Source organism: Mus pahari, chromosome 2 (assembly GCF_900095145.1).
Source record: "Mus pahari chromosome 2, PAHARI_EIJ_v1.1, whole genome shotgun sequence".
Classification (NCBI taxonomy): domain Eukaryota; kingdom Metazoa; phylum Chordata; class Mammalia; order Rodentia; family Muridae; genus Mus; species Mus pahari.
In genome coordinates, this window is record NC_034591.1 from 95,400,356 (window position 1) to 95,414,949 (window position 14,594).

At 38.3% G+C, this 14,594-nt stretch overlaps 1 protein-coding gene across 2 annotated transcripts in view; it reads right to left on the bottom strand.

Moving 5' to 3' along the window:
- Ctnna2 (catenin alpha 2) overlaps positions 1 to 14,594 on the bottom strand; it is a 1,093,074-nt gene that overhangs the window by 941,361 nt on the left and 137,119 nt on the right. For both annotated transcript variants that reach the window (XM_021190430.1, XM_021190425.1), the window contains exon 3: positions 9,957 to 10,063. In XM_021190430.1, coding sequence (XP_021046089.1) covers positions 9,957 to 10,063 — 107 coding nt within the window. The remainder of the gene's footprint in view (positions 1 to 9,956; positions 10,064 to 14,594) is intronic.

Below are 14,594 nucleotides of genomic sequence, written 5' to 3' on the forward strand. Positions count from 1 at the left end.
AAAAAAAAAAAAAAAAAAAAAAAAGGCTAAAAGATATGAGGATGATTCAAAGAAGTGATAGTGTAGTGTAGAGGTGGAACAGTCTACAGGGTCCAAGACCCTGACCAGATGGCCTCTCAGGCTGAGCCATGTCACTAAATGATGAGCGCACTTCTCAAATCAGGTTGCATTGAGTCAGCTTTCACTTTATCCTGAGATAAAAGCAAGCCCAATTTCTTAAAGAGTGTAGGGAGATGACAGAGTTAGCCCTCGTTTTCAGTGCTAAGTCTGCATCCCTTACAGAGACAGACATGGGAGAAGAACCCATTGCTGCATATTTAGATGACAGTTCTGAACCCCACAAGAGAGAACCTGGATGATTACTATTGATGGAAGACAAGATGATTTCAAAAAGGGGGCCGAGAGCCCCCGCTCATGTCTGGTGAGCATCTTCTGATGGGCTGAAATAGAGCTCTGCTGTCAGCATGCTTGTTATAATGAAAACCACAGGGGTGAGTAGGCCCTACAGGAAAAAAAAAAAATGGAGTAAGAGGAAAAGGATTACCAAGATGAAGCTCTAGGTATCAAGGATAAAATGTGTAGGCAGCGAAGCAAAGGAGGAAACGTAGCATCGGATATAGATCAGAAACCCATGAAGAGTCCCTCTAGGGATGCTCGATGGCTTGGAGGCCAAATTGGGCTTGCTACTTTCCCAATGGACCAAGTTTTTGTTCCCAGAACTCATATCAGAGAGCTCAAATCACCAATGACACCAGCTTCAGGGGATACGCCACCCTCTTCTGGCTTCTGTTGGCAACTGTGTGTACAGGTGACCGACACACATCCATACTTACAAATAAATAAATAAAAATAAATCTTTAAAAAAGAGAATCCACCAAACTGGGATATCAGTATCACCTCTCAAGAGGTTTATTTTCAGAAATCCGTTGGATTCTCCCAGTGCTTTTCTTGCCTATCTTTCTTGAATTATTTGAAAGTGAAATTTACAGTTTACACTTCCAACAGCAGCAGTGGAGACATGTAGAAGCAGATTTGCTAACATGTCCTGCTCCTTCAGCTTCTAGTAGTTTGAGAGTTCTCAGTGGATACAACATTAGCACTTCATTGGCAACCCTTTGCTCCAGGTGAGGGTTCTTTCTTTTCTTTCTTTCTTTCTTTCTTTCTTTCTTTCTTTCTTTCTTTCTTTCTTTCTTTCTTTCTTTCTTTCTTTCTTTCTTTCTTATTAGATATTTTCTTTATTTACATTTCAGATTATACCTATTTCCAGTTTCCTCTCTGAAAACCCCTTATATCCCATCTCCCCTCCCCTTGCTCACCAACCCACCCACTCTGCTTCCCTGTCCTGGCATTCCCCTATACTGGGCATAGATCCTTCTCAGGATCAGGGGCCTCCTCCCATTGATATCCAACAAGGCCATCCTCTGGTACCTAGGGGTTGGAGTCACTGGTCCCTCCCTCCCATGTGTACTCCTTGGTTGGTGGTTTAGTTCCTCTGAGCTCTGAGGGTACTGGTTGATTCAAATTGTTGTTCCTACAAGGTTTTTGAGCTCCTTTGGTTCTTTCTCCATCTCCTCCGTTGGGGCAGGGTCTTTTCTTCTTTTCTGTCTCTAGTTCCGGTAAGGTTTCCCTACCATCTGCATCAGATCAATACTGATTGCTGCCCTCCCATAATTTGTTCCTGGAAATTACTTAATTTGCTCACATAAAACTTCATTAATGGTCTTGTTTCAAACACATTCAAACCTTATTCTTCTTTAACAGGTCTAAAATTATTTTAAAATTTTATTTTTTTTCATTGAAAATATTCACTGAAGTACCCAGATTTTAAAAAAAGAACGTGAAGGGAAATCATTTTAACAGCTTGATTGTATTGTTAAACAGAATGAAAGAGTTTTTGGAAAAAAAAAACAAAACAAGAGACTCATACATACCTAATAAAAAAACAAATTTTTCAATTTACTGTGTTCATTTGCAGTTTGAAGAACTTGTTTATCAAAGGGATCCATGTCAGCATCCCGCAGACTTTTACCAAAATCAAGTGACACAGACAAGAGAAGGTAGACCATTTTCCAAAGCAAGATCTCTACCAATGAGTATCAGCGTCACTCTTGATGCTAGCCCATTATTGCGGGATGTGTTTATATCTTCTCTCCTCCTTGACTTCCCTCTCAGCCCTGAAGTCTAAGCCCCACCCTCTTCTATATTCCTGCTGGTCCTTCTCTATATTTGGCACATTCTACAAATCAGTGTTCTCAGCCCAGGGTTTAGTAAAACTTAGTTTATCTGGACTTTAAGCTTCTTTTAAAAGTCTTCTTTTAATGTCTTGCTTTACTCAACTACCAAATGAAATGTGATATTTACTAAGTCAGAAAATGAAATAGATAAAGACTCCTAGAAGGCCCTAGGATGGCATGAGACATGGGGAAACATGGCTGTCTTTCTCCCTTTTTAGAGTCGGTGGTTATTTGTGCTTAGCTGCACATTCATGGACCAGAGGAGTTCCTTGTAAGTACAGAGTCTAAGAAAACTGAATGAGGGCATTTCATTGCGGCCTTGAGCCAGCCACTGTGAGGATTTCACTTGGAAAAGAAATCAGCATCCAGAAGCAGGGAAATGGTTCTGAACACACACACACACACACACACACACCTGCCCCCACACCACACACATCACACACCACACACACACACACCACATCTTCCCCACACACCACACACATCACAGACACATACACACACACACACCTGCCCCCCTACACCACACACACATACACACACACAAACGCCTGCCCCCACACACCACACACATACAAACGCCTGCCCCTTCCACACCACACACACATGCACGCACACACACATACACACACACAATATACCCATAAACATACACACTCATACACACACATACCTGCCCCCCACGCACATGCACACATACACATACACAGACACATATACACACACACATATACACACATACAGGAGAAAGAGAGGGGGGGAGAGAGCAGGGGGCAGGGGGAGAGAGAGCGAGAGCGAGAGCGAGAGCAGAGAGCGAGAGAGAGAGAGAGAGAGAGAGAGAGAGAGAGAGAGAGAGAGAGAAAGAGAGAGAGCAGAGAGAGAAAATGTAGAGGTGAGAGATCAGAATTGAGTAAGCTGAAAACACAGGGAAAAAAATCCAAAATAACATTCAAAATTAAAGAACAGCGAAGTAGTATATTGATTAAGCATGTTCAGGTCATGTCATTTGAGATCATTTGTTTACTTTTTAATTACTTCCATTATTAAATTAAAATATAATTGCATCAATTTTCTCATTTTCTTTCTCTCCTCCAGTCCCTAACAAGTTCCTTCCCTCAAACCACTTCCATGCCCCCACTCTCAAACTGATAACATCCATTTCCTTGGTTATTATTGTCACATATGTCAGTATGTGTGAATGTATTAGTATGCAAAATAGATAGCTAGAAAGGGGGAGAGCCAGAGAGAGAGAGAGAGAGAGAGAGAGAGAGAGAGAGAGAGAGAGAGAGATCCTTGAGTTCATTCGTGTATATGATTTCAGATTGACTGCTTTGAATTGGATAAGCATTTACAAGGCGCACCCCTTGGAGAGACTCATTCTCTCGTACATTCTCTCTCTCTCTCTCTCTCTCTGTTACTACAGTAGTTCTTGGCTAGTGGTATGACTATTAATTTTTATTATTATAAAATAAAATGATTGCATTTATTCCAGATATTATTGCAAATAAATATTCCAATATAAGACAATTCAATAATTTCTTCACTAAGAGAGTTAGTTTGTAGTCTCAAATCATGATAATGGTTTACTGATTTATTCTGGCTTTCCTAGGGAAGGCATGGGCAGATGGTGCCAGTTAACAGAGGGTAAATGTATGCCAAGCACAGTAAAATTACACCACAGTGCTCTCGGATATCTGTGATTGAAAGCAGCTGTCTCTAACAGTGGGGAGATGGATAAATCCTATTGTATTCCAGGGTGGTTTGTGTGTGTAAAACAAACAACTAAGCTAGGATTACACTGACATATTTTCTCATGTACAATGATTCTTTGTCTCTGAAAAATATCCTCAAAGTAATTAAAGCTTATTTTTACCTAGGTTGCATCTTGGATTATTTTGCAAAAAAAGAAATGCATATATATATATATATATATATATATATATATATATATATATAACTTAATAAAGTTTCAAAACATATCCAACACAGCTGGGCATATAACTGAAAGGACATCACTCCCATCTGGTGGCAGACATTAAAATATTGAGCCTAATGTCCAAACAGAAATTAATCTGATTCTAGATTACATAGTCATCAATTAAATTTGTATCTCAGAAGTGGCCATCAATGATTGCTTCACAATATTTCCCACGACCTTAATTCAAAGAAGTATTTCAATAGAACCATCTGAGATATATGCCATGTCCTGGTAAGCCTAGTTCTTGAGCACTATTGCCATTAAGAGATGAGAATATTTTTAAGCCACTGGAAATATTAAATAGTCAGTTAATGTTGACATAAGTGATAGAGATAAATTTCCAAATCATGACTAGGTTACTTATATTCAAGACATGCAATTAATCTATATTTATGCATACATATTTTAAAGAAGAAAAGTTACGCAATTATAAAAAAACTTAATAAAATTTGATATGGTTCAGGTTAAAATACCCTCAATTCAACTTAAAAGTGGAAAACTAGCATTTAAGGAAAAGAAAACAGCATTCAAAAGTGAAAATAGAACTAGTAATAAAACAGATGAAATACCTAGAAACAGGTTGAGAAAAGATACAGAAAGTTATCAAAGAATGAACACTTTGCCCAGATCCCCCATCATATAGTGTTCTTACATCTCTTATTTTTCCCCTGTTTAAGTCTTTGACAGGAATGTATGCACAGCTGCTGTAACATTGTAGCATTGCCATAGAAACCACTCAAATGTATTAATCTGTGAATATCATAAGTTAGAAATGAAGACATTTGTCAATACTGATACTCTTAAGATAAATGGGAAAGGGACCAGAAGAGAGAATAATGTGTCCTCCTTTTATATTACCATTATTTGGGTCAATTTATACATGAAATAATAGTGGAAATTGTTAAGAAGACATACTATGGTTTAGGGAAAAGGGGGGGTGGGAGAGATGGCTTGGTTATTAGAGGGATTTACTTTCTGAATATTGCTTTTAATTATGGAATCAGGTGTGGTTCATCAACCCCTGAGTTGAGACTGAATCTTCCATTTCTCTCACTGTACATATAACTAAGGTAAGTAAGTACACATGGGAATCAAGAAGGGATAATATATTTGAGGCACAAATTACTACAGGAGAGGGCTAAAATTACAAACTTTCTCTAAACGCGAAAAACAAATTTTGAAGATTTTAAAGTTCATATATCTCTAATCGCTTAGCTTCTGAGCTACTTATTAGTATTATTAGTATAAATCAAAGTCAACTGTTGAATTCCCTGCTGCATAACTTCACAGGGCCCAGTACGCAATCCTCAAAATGACATAAAAGAGGAAAAAAAAAACCTGCTGAGATTTCTTGCCTGTCTGGACAATTTAGAAGAACTCATTACACTTTTTATACACTAGTTGGTGTCACTTATCAGGCATTTAGTGTTATTTCTATAAGGAAATGAAGACCAGCATTCTAGTAAGCGCTATCCTGCTCTAATGGAATGACCTTCGGTTCATTAGCTTACTAACAATGGAGGGTGAATTCCCTCTCTAATTTCAGGACTTTAATAGTGGCAATTTTCTTAAAAAATAATCTATCAATGCCAATGTTGTCAGACAAATCTAAAACCTCCACACACATCTTAATTAATATTATGTAAAGTTATAATAGAAAATTTAATGTTTATTTATAGTAAATTCCTAATGTCATTTTTCTTAGTAAGGGAAGGAATTTGATTGAACACATCAATTTCTACTTTTTGTGTTCTTTGTTTCAGCCACTATTAAATTTTAGCTTCCCCTGGAGTTCCACTTTTGCTATGAATAGTATTTTATTCATGAAGTTTTGTGCATGTATTTAATACACTGGTATTGTGGACCAATTTTGTTCTGTGTTCTACATTTTTCTTTAAATGTCAGTTATGGAATTTATATCTAATATTTTCTTATCTCCCTTTTTTCTTTTGTAAGTGTTCCAAGAAGCAGAGATCACATCGCATGGATCAGTAAGAGCTCATTCCAGCAATTCTTTACATGCCACCATGTAAAAATTTCCACCTTAAGAACAACATGCACGAGAGAATTTTTATCACACTATAGCATGCACGTTAAAGCACCCAGACACTGGAGGTATTTCACGGGTATTATAGTCAGTTGCATAGCTAAATCTCTTCTCACAACTGTAAAGTTATGTGTCTGTAGTCTTTAAGTTGCAAGACATAACTGTGGTAAATCTTTGCAGCAATTGGAAAGTAATAAAATCTCTGCCTTTACAAAATGGGGCTTTGTTAGTAGCCTTCAGATTGGTTAAAGGAACACAGTGAATGAAAGAAGCATTAATAGCAATGATGATGCTAAAATAATTATAACAAAATATAATAATATTAATAATAATAATCCACCTTCTTAGGCCAGTGAGATGATTCAGCAGGTAAAGCCACTTTCCAACAAGTCTGATGACCTAAGTTCTATCTGCAGACTCCAGAATGTAGAAGAAGAAAATTCTCAGAAATTACCCACTGACCTCTGCACCTCGCCACAATGAATGAATATAAGATTTTAATCGTGGTTTTCCTTATTAGAAGCTTTCTATGAATTTTATTTTGTGTTTGTTTGATTGTTTTTAAGTATATCCCCTAAAACCTCGGCTGGTGATTGCTGAGAACACCAAGAACACCGTGTAAACAGTGTCTAAAAGCATCCTAGAGAGGTTTGTCAGAAATCTGATCATCAAAGGGGACAATAGCAGGGGATAGAATGAAATAAGTAAGGATCATGGTGTTGGAAAGAAGAAGAAAGGAAAACTTTGTTCGAGAGTAAAAGAAACTTAGAATGAATCGATGCCTTCACCTCTGTGGAAACCAGAACAATGATGAACATAGATATTCAACTGAAGACATTGTAAGCAAAGCCATGAAGGGATTGCTTCATTTACCCCGGCTGGTTATTTTAAAAAGGTGAGAGAAAACAGGTAAATACAAGGAAGATTTATTACTGTTAACAAAGAAAAGAAAGAGAAAATGATAATTTGGAAAGTTCTCAGCCTTCGAAGATTGCAGCAGAGTTAAAAGTAAAATGTTGCTTTCAGGAATACCTGCTAGGAGATGTTCAATTACCGTTTTTATCTTCAAAACCGTGATCACCTAAGAAGGGAAATTCCACAGCCAGAAGATACCCAGCAAGGCCCTGCCTGGCAGCTAGATTTGGAAGGTGTTCTGCTCTGTGGTTTGATCTCAAGCCTTGTGATTCTGATGGATGCCTGACTACTACATGTTCTTTTCTACATAGGTTACCTAAAACTAAATCACATAAAGTGCAATTTCCCAATGGCTTCAGACAACTTACAAATGTGAGACAGATCCTTTTTTGAAGGATTTTCCCTGAAGGCCTCCTTCTTTTGGAAACCCTCACTTTAAGCTAATCTTTATAACCTTCTTTTTTGTGTGTGCGCATGAACGAGTGCACGTGTGTGTGTGTGTGTGTGTGTGTGTGTGTGTGATGATCTTATAATGTACCCTGGCTGACCTAGAACTCACTATGTAAATCATCAAGTCAGTCTCTGTCTTCTGAGTTTAAATATTAAAGGTATGAGCTACCATGTCTAATTTCATTCTGAAGATTGCCTCCAAATTTTAAAGATAAGACCTTCCCACTTTAATGTCCTGTTAAGTGGTTTTTAATGTATTATTGTTTCTTTCTCATAATTTCTCAACTCAAGGCTCAAATAGAGTTTCTCCTAATAATCTTCATTTCTGAAGGTTTATAATATATTAGCTCCACTCCAAAACTGGAACACTCTCTACATTCCTTATTTCACAAGAGAGGCAACCTATTGTATAACCCAATGACCTTTTGCTAGTACCTTATATGAATTCAAATTCAAAGTATCAAGTCAATAAAGGGTGCTGTGCTTCCACAATTAAATGTTGTCCTTAAGAGAAAAAATAAAAATAAAGGGTGCTGTGAACCTACACCTGTGGTATGGGGTTTCCTTGACCAATGCATCAGAGGTTGTGTCTGGACATAGGGATATTGAAAAAAAGATTTTCTGGAACATGTGATTCAACAGAATGAGTTATCACAGGTACACATAGGAAATCATGATGTTTTTGAGAAGGTTAAAAGCTTCTACTTAAAGGTCAGAACTCAAAGGGATGACTGCATCCCTCAAATGTGATCTGCACAAACTCAGGCCACATATGTACATGAGCATTTTTGACCACTGTTCCATGAAAAAAAAAACCAAAGAAACAAACCCTATTAGTCAATAGGACATTCTCAAGTCCTAGAGGGTTGTTCACAGGCCTTGGAATCCAGTGGCACTTGCTCACACTGGAATTTGTAATCGTCAGACTGGCAAAGTTTTCTTGTATTTTCTTAGTTTTGGAGTTGGAATTTTGTAACTGAGATTGTCTGCCTCTCTTATCATTTCCTGAAGACCATGCCTCATCCTCTCACAATTAAACAGGTAGAGAAGAACTTCTATGAACTTATCCCTAAAGGACTCGCATTAGTTTGGACACCTTAAATGCAATGAAATCAGTGAGACTTTGATATGCAATTGAAGCTATAATGGTTGAGACTTTCAGTAACTTGGGGACTTAATGAAAATATGTTTTACATGGGGAGTACCCAGAAGCCACCCTGTGTCATGATGAATGATAACCTTCAGAACAGCTACCCTCTATTCATGGAAACTCTAAGTATGTTCCCTTAAATAGCAAAAAGCCTTTAAAGATGCAATTTAGTTAAGGATACAAAGATTTAGGTAATTTTCTAGTATATTCGTGTAGGCTCAATATAACAGCGTCCTAAGAGGATCAATACCAGAGAGTGTACATGAATATAGCACAGACAAGGGAATGAAATGTGCAGATTCTATATTGCTGATGTCAAATACACAGGAAGAGGTCACAGAAGTCAAGAGGCTTCTAGGAGCTAAAAAAAGCAAGAACAGGGTTTTCTGCTCAAGCATCCAATAAGAATGCAGCCCTGCTTGTGCCTTGACTTTAGAATTTTTGACCTCTAAAACCATCAAACAATAAATCTATGTTGCTTGAAGCCATTAACTTGATGGTAATTTGTTAAAGCACACAGCACAAACCAATAAAAATAGCCTCAAGCATCATGTGGCATAATGAATCTCTACAAATGCACCATAAAAGTTCACATTTTCATATTCCAGGAACTTAAGGGTTCAGATTGCAAAGGACATGATTCATGAGACACTAAACATTAATTCTCAACACTTAAAATCCTGATGATATTCTGTGCTCTTGACAGTCACCTCGTGGAAATGTGTCAACACAAAAATACAGCAACTGTCTAGTCTACCAAGACAGAGTTTGCCTTAGTAAACTGAGAGGAAAATAATGAAATAAATTTTGATCTCTAGGGAACAGTCAACAGTTTTCCCACCTATTCATTTATAGGAGATAGTGATGGAGAAATCATTCATTTATACATTGAAAGCGTTGTTGCAAGCGAGAGCTCCCTTCAACAAGGGCCTCCTCTTTTATTAGTCCACCAAATTAAACAAAATCATATGAAGTGTTGCTAAAAGCTCCTTTAAATCATATAAGGCAATGAGATGGTCCTTACTTGAAGAAATGATACCTACTTAGTAGTCTGCATGATGGTTAGGTGTATCCTCTTTAAAAACTTCAACAGTCTTGAGAGGATCATAGAACTCACCAATTTAAACAATAACAACAACAGCAATAATTACAACAAAACATACATAGTAAAAAGCCCCTTACCTGTGTCACAAGTGGCTCCAACAGTCTTTCCACTGTGAGTGTCCGGATTTCCAAACTTTTGGGATCCCATTTTAAAATGATAGGTGAAGTGGCTGAAGTCATACTCCCTGTAGGAACATATGGCATCCATTAGAAAAAAAAATGTTCAAGGACATATGTCATGGCCATGAAGTTCAAAAGGAGCTCATCACCCAATCCTGGTGTGTGAAGACTGCTTTAGGTCTAACCCAGAAAAGTCAGAGATGGGAAAACCTGGGTCAGTACTGTTGTAAAATTTTGGATCTGAGATATTTTGGAAGGTCCCTTAGCATTCCAGTATAAATCAGGACATTACAGAGAGGACCTATAGGAATGTAATGTTAGACCTCAAACCAGAATATGGCTGAAGCCACAACACCTGCAGCAGATATTTACTCACAGACACTGGTAGTTGGCCTACTCTAGACATGTTTGTGACTCTCTAGATAAAATGCTTCCAGGTACTAAAAGCTTCATCTTCTGCTCTAGCTTGCCTTCTATTGCTATGGCTACATGCAACAACCAAAGACAACTTGAGAAGGAAAGTGTTTATTTCATCTTACATTTTATAAAGCCCATCATCAGGAGAAGTTGAGAAAGGAATGTAAGGTGTGACCTTGAAGAAGAAGCCACAGCTTACTATCTTGTTCCTGCTTTATTCATTACTAGGTTTCTTATATAGGCCAAGATCGCCTATCTGACAATGGCAACCAACAACTACAATGGAATAGACTACCTCACATCTATTTTTTAAAAAAATAATAATCAAGAAAATGCCCCAGAGACATGACCAAGGGATCTTATCTGATTAGGGACAAGTGTTCAATGAAGATTCCTTCTTTCCAGGATGTCAAGGGTTCTTCTGTCTAATGGGTTATGACTCCCTTCTTCAAAGCATCTATCATTCTGTCTGTCTCTGGTGATGAGACCTCAATCCTCTTCATCGCCTATGCCACGTTATTGTCTATGTCTCTCTTTCCAAGGCATGAATAACTCTTCCAATTAACTCCTTACCCCCAACAATGTGTCTCACTGTCCCTCTCAAAGCCACATCCAAGAAATTTCAGGAACCTGATATTACAGAAACATTCATTCAGTTAGTGTTTCCCATATATTCATCTGCTATATTCAGACTGAGGCTTGAATCTTGACCTCATGCAACTGATGCTTTGAAACTGAAGCTAGCTAAATCTGAGAACAGTTATGTCTTGGTGTGACAAATGTTCTTAGGAATACAAATAGAACTGGAAGAATTGAGAAAGCAACATTATAGCCAGTACAAAGACAAACAAAGAAATATTGTGCATCAAAGTATATTCCTTATGATCATCAGATTCATAACCCCAGGGCATTACAAGATCATTTGGCCATTTTCTTGTTAACTCAAGCCTTAGAATATCATACACCTTGGGGTAATAGTTTCCATCACTTAAAAATAGGAAGAGTATTTTGTAAACATGGTACTCATGTCTAAACATTACCAGCTAACTTCGGAATCAAGTTACTTGGAAATGTTACATACCCCACAGCATGAATATCTTCCATGTTTATTTGTCTCACCTAAGAACAACTAATACAGAGGCAGCCTCCTTAGTTTCAAATAGGTCAAAGCAAAATATGACTCTGCCCTCAAAAAATAAATTATACATTCTATCTGGGGTATGTTACTCATCAAGAAATTGCTGAATACATTCTGACATTTAAACACCAGGCAGGCGACCTTAGATTGTAGAAACTGAATATGAATTATTTGCCTTAACACTATCATAAATCAAATTGTTCATGGCTGCTCTCTTCTTTGGAATCAATGTTACCACCAAATTCCATCCTTATAAATCAATACCGATGATTATTCCTACTCAAATTAACAATGCAAAGAAGGTCTGCCACAATAGGCACTGTGACAAAAATACTTCTTCACCAGTCCTCCCTCCTATACCCTAGAGCTAGGTAATCATTCAGTAAAAAGACCGACCAATTTGCTCAGGAAAATAAGAAAAGGCAAAAAACACAGCATGCTGGTATTTTATATCTCTCCAAATGCCACGTTCTAAATAAACCGAGCACAGCAATCCAAGTACACAGATTTAGAACTAGGTTCCTCTACAACAACATAGTTGGCACTCACATGCTACTGGTGCTCAGAAACCTACAGGCACTTTACAATTTCCCCCATTCACACTAGCAACTGCTACAGGCAGTGCTGACAGGCAGGGAATTCTGCAGCTGGGCATGGAACTTCTGCTATAGAGGGGGTATAGATGCCAGAAGCTTCCTGCATATGTTTTGATAGCTTTTTCTTGCACTGATATTGTTACCAAACTTTCGGGTGTAGCCTGTGCCACAAAAAGCCAAGTTCAGCCATCTGTCTTCAAGAAGCCAATCAAACATCCAAGATAATAGTAAAAAGAAGAAATAAAAAAAGTGACTTGATCAACTCGGCCACGTTATAAAGAGGAACAAAGAGAGGCTAAAGTGTAAAGGATCAGGGATATCTGCATCTAAGCAGTTCAGGTAAAGGTGTGCTCCCATAGACCTTTGTCCATCATTTTCTGGACCACTTTACAGACTGAGGCAGAAGTTTAGACAATGACGGACAAAGGTAGGTGAGAGACCCTGACTCAAAAAAGAAACAAGGTGTATAATGAGGTGGAGAGATGACTCAGAGGTTGAGGGTTTACTGCTCTTGCAGAGGAACAAGACTCCGTTCCCAATACCTATATCAGGCAGCCTACAACAGCCTAACACTTCAGTTCCAGGGTCTGCTGCCCCCACAACCCCATGGGATCCTGCACACATGCAGTACATATGAACAAATGCAGCTACACAAACATTTGCATTAGAATGACACACTAACTATCTCTATAGATAGATAGATAGATAGATAGATAGATAGATAGATAGATAGATAGATAGATAGATAGATAGATAGATGACAGGCAAAGTTGTTCTCTAGCCTCAACATGCATGTGCACACACATATGAACATGTGCACATACCCTCCCATACATACCCTCTGATCCACACAAACTAGAGAATTTCATTTATAAATGAAATTGAAATGAGATGGGCAGGATAGTTATATAAGTGAGCAGATCAAGGGAGGCAGAGAGTCCTTTCAGAGTGTTCCAATATAGAGCTTCATAAAGTAACACACAGGGAAGAAAAAACACTGGGGTGAGAACCAAAAATGCTGGCACAGTCACCTCAGAGCCACTGATCTGGCTTCAAATAGAAAAAGAAAAGAAAAGAAAAGAAAAGCTTCTTAGCAGAACGCCAAGCTTTCTGTGAGCCAAGAAGCTGAGTTAGTCACAGCCCAGTCCTGAAGGTCACAGGAATATTCTTTTTCTAAACATAAAAGAAGTACTTGTCAAATCACTCAATGTGTCCCCTTGGGAATAAACCTCAATCATTTCTCTGCAACACAGGCCATATTCAGTGACAGAAAAGAAAAGTTTGCATGTGATGGATTTATTAAAAGGAACCTTGAATGCTGATTTTTCCAAGTTTGCTGTCATTGCTGCAGTGGTTAGAGTTGAAACCTACTCCTTGCTGTCCTAACAAGCTATGAACAACCACCTGTCCTCAAGACGCCAATTAAATCACAGGTTACAGAGAAAGTGTAAAACAGGGTTGTTCTCAATATGATGAAAGAGGGTGAGGTGGTGAAGAGCAAGTGACCTCTACCTCAGGTCCATCTGTTGTCTGTTACCCTGAGAGTTAGGTTTCAGAAAGAGGGCAAGAAGTATGCATAGCTAAATACTTCTGTTCAAAATGTTGTCCTGCCTATCAACATTGGACTCCAATCTCGTCTACAAGCTCTTTTGATAAGTTGTCAACATTGTGGGCAATCTCTTTCAGGAAGCAAGCTCCAACTCTGACTGGCACCAGGTTTCGGCTTGTTGCTTTTCCCAGCAGGATGGTCCTGGAGAAATTCCAGTTCCATGGGGTCCACTGTCTCTTAGTCTGGCAGCTGAATGGAGGGGTAAGTTTCTCTGCAGAATATCTTCAGCACTGCCAAGATGACTACATTGTTTACTATAGAGTTAAAGCAAATGGAAGGGAAGCCTGTACCCCACAATCTTCCCACCACTTGTCATGTGTCTACATTTGCAAGTAGAGGCAGACCTGGGACCATAATTTGAGATTCCAGCAAACTACCTTTGAAAACAACCTAGAAGAGATGGCTACTGAGCCTCAGGCAAAGGCAAGAATTTTCTTCATCTTCAATTCAGGAGTTGATATAACACTGGTAATCTGCTATTTTCTACGATAAACATCTCTGGCTTACTATTGAAAGTACCATTGCTTTATACAACATCTACTCTCCTTGAGCTGAAACACTTAAAGAGAAAGCCTGTGATTTGTTGAAACTGCATGAAACTGTTTTTTTAAAAAGTCTGTATATTTTGGTCATCATGCCCACAGTCTTCTAAGCTCACCAACTAACCTCTGCTTCTAGGTTCCTAATGAAAACAAATGAAGACAAAAGACAAGAATTGAGCAGACACACCCACCCTTCTGACATTGCTGCCATCTACAAAGTACTCTTTGGATAAATGCATAATTGGGTAATCAAAGTGCACATAAAAATTCATGCTTCCATAAGTTAGTAAGTTT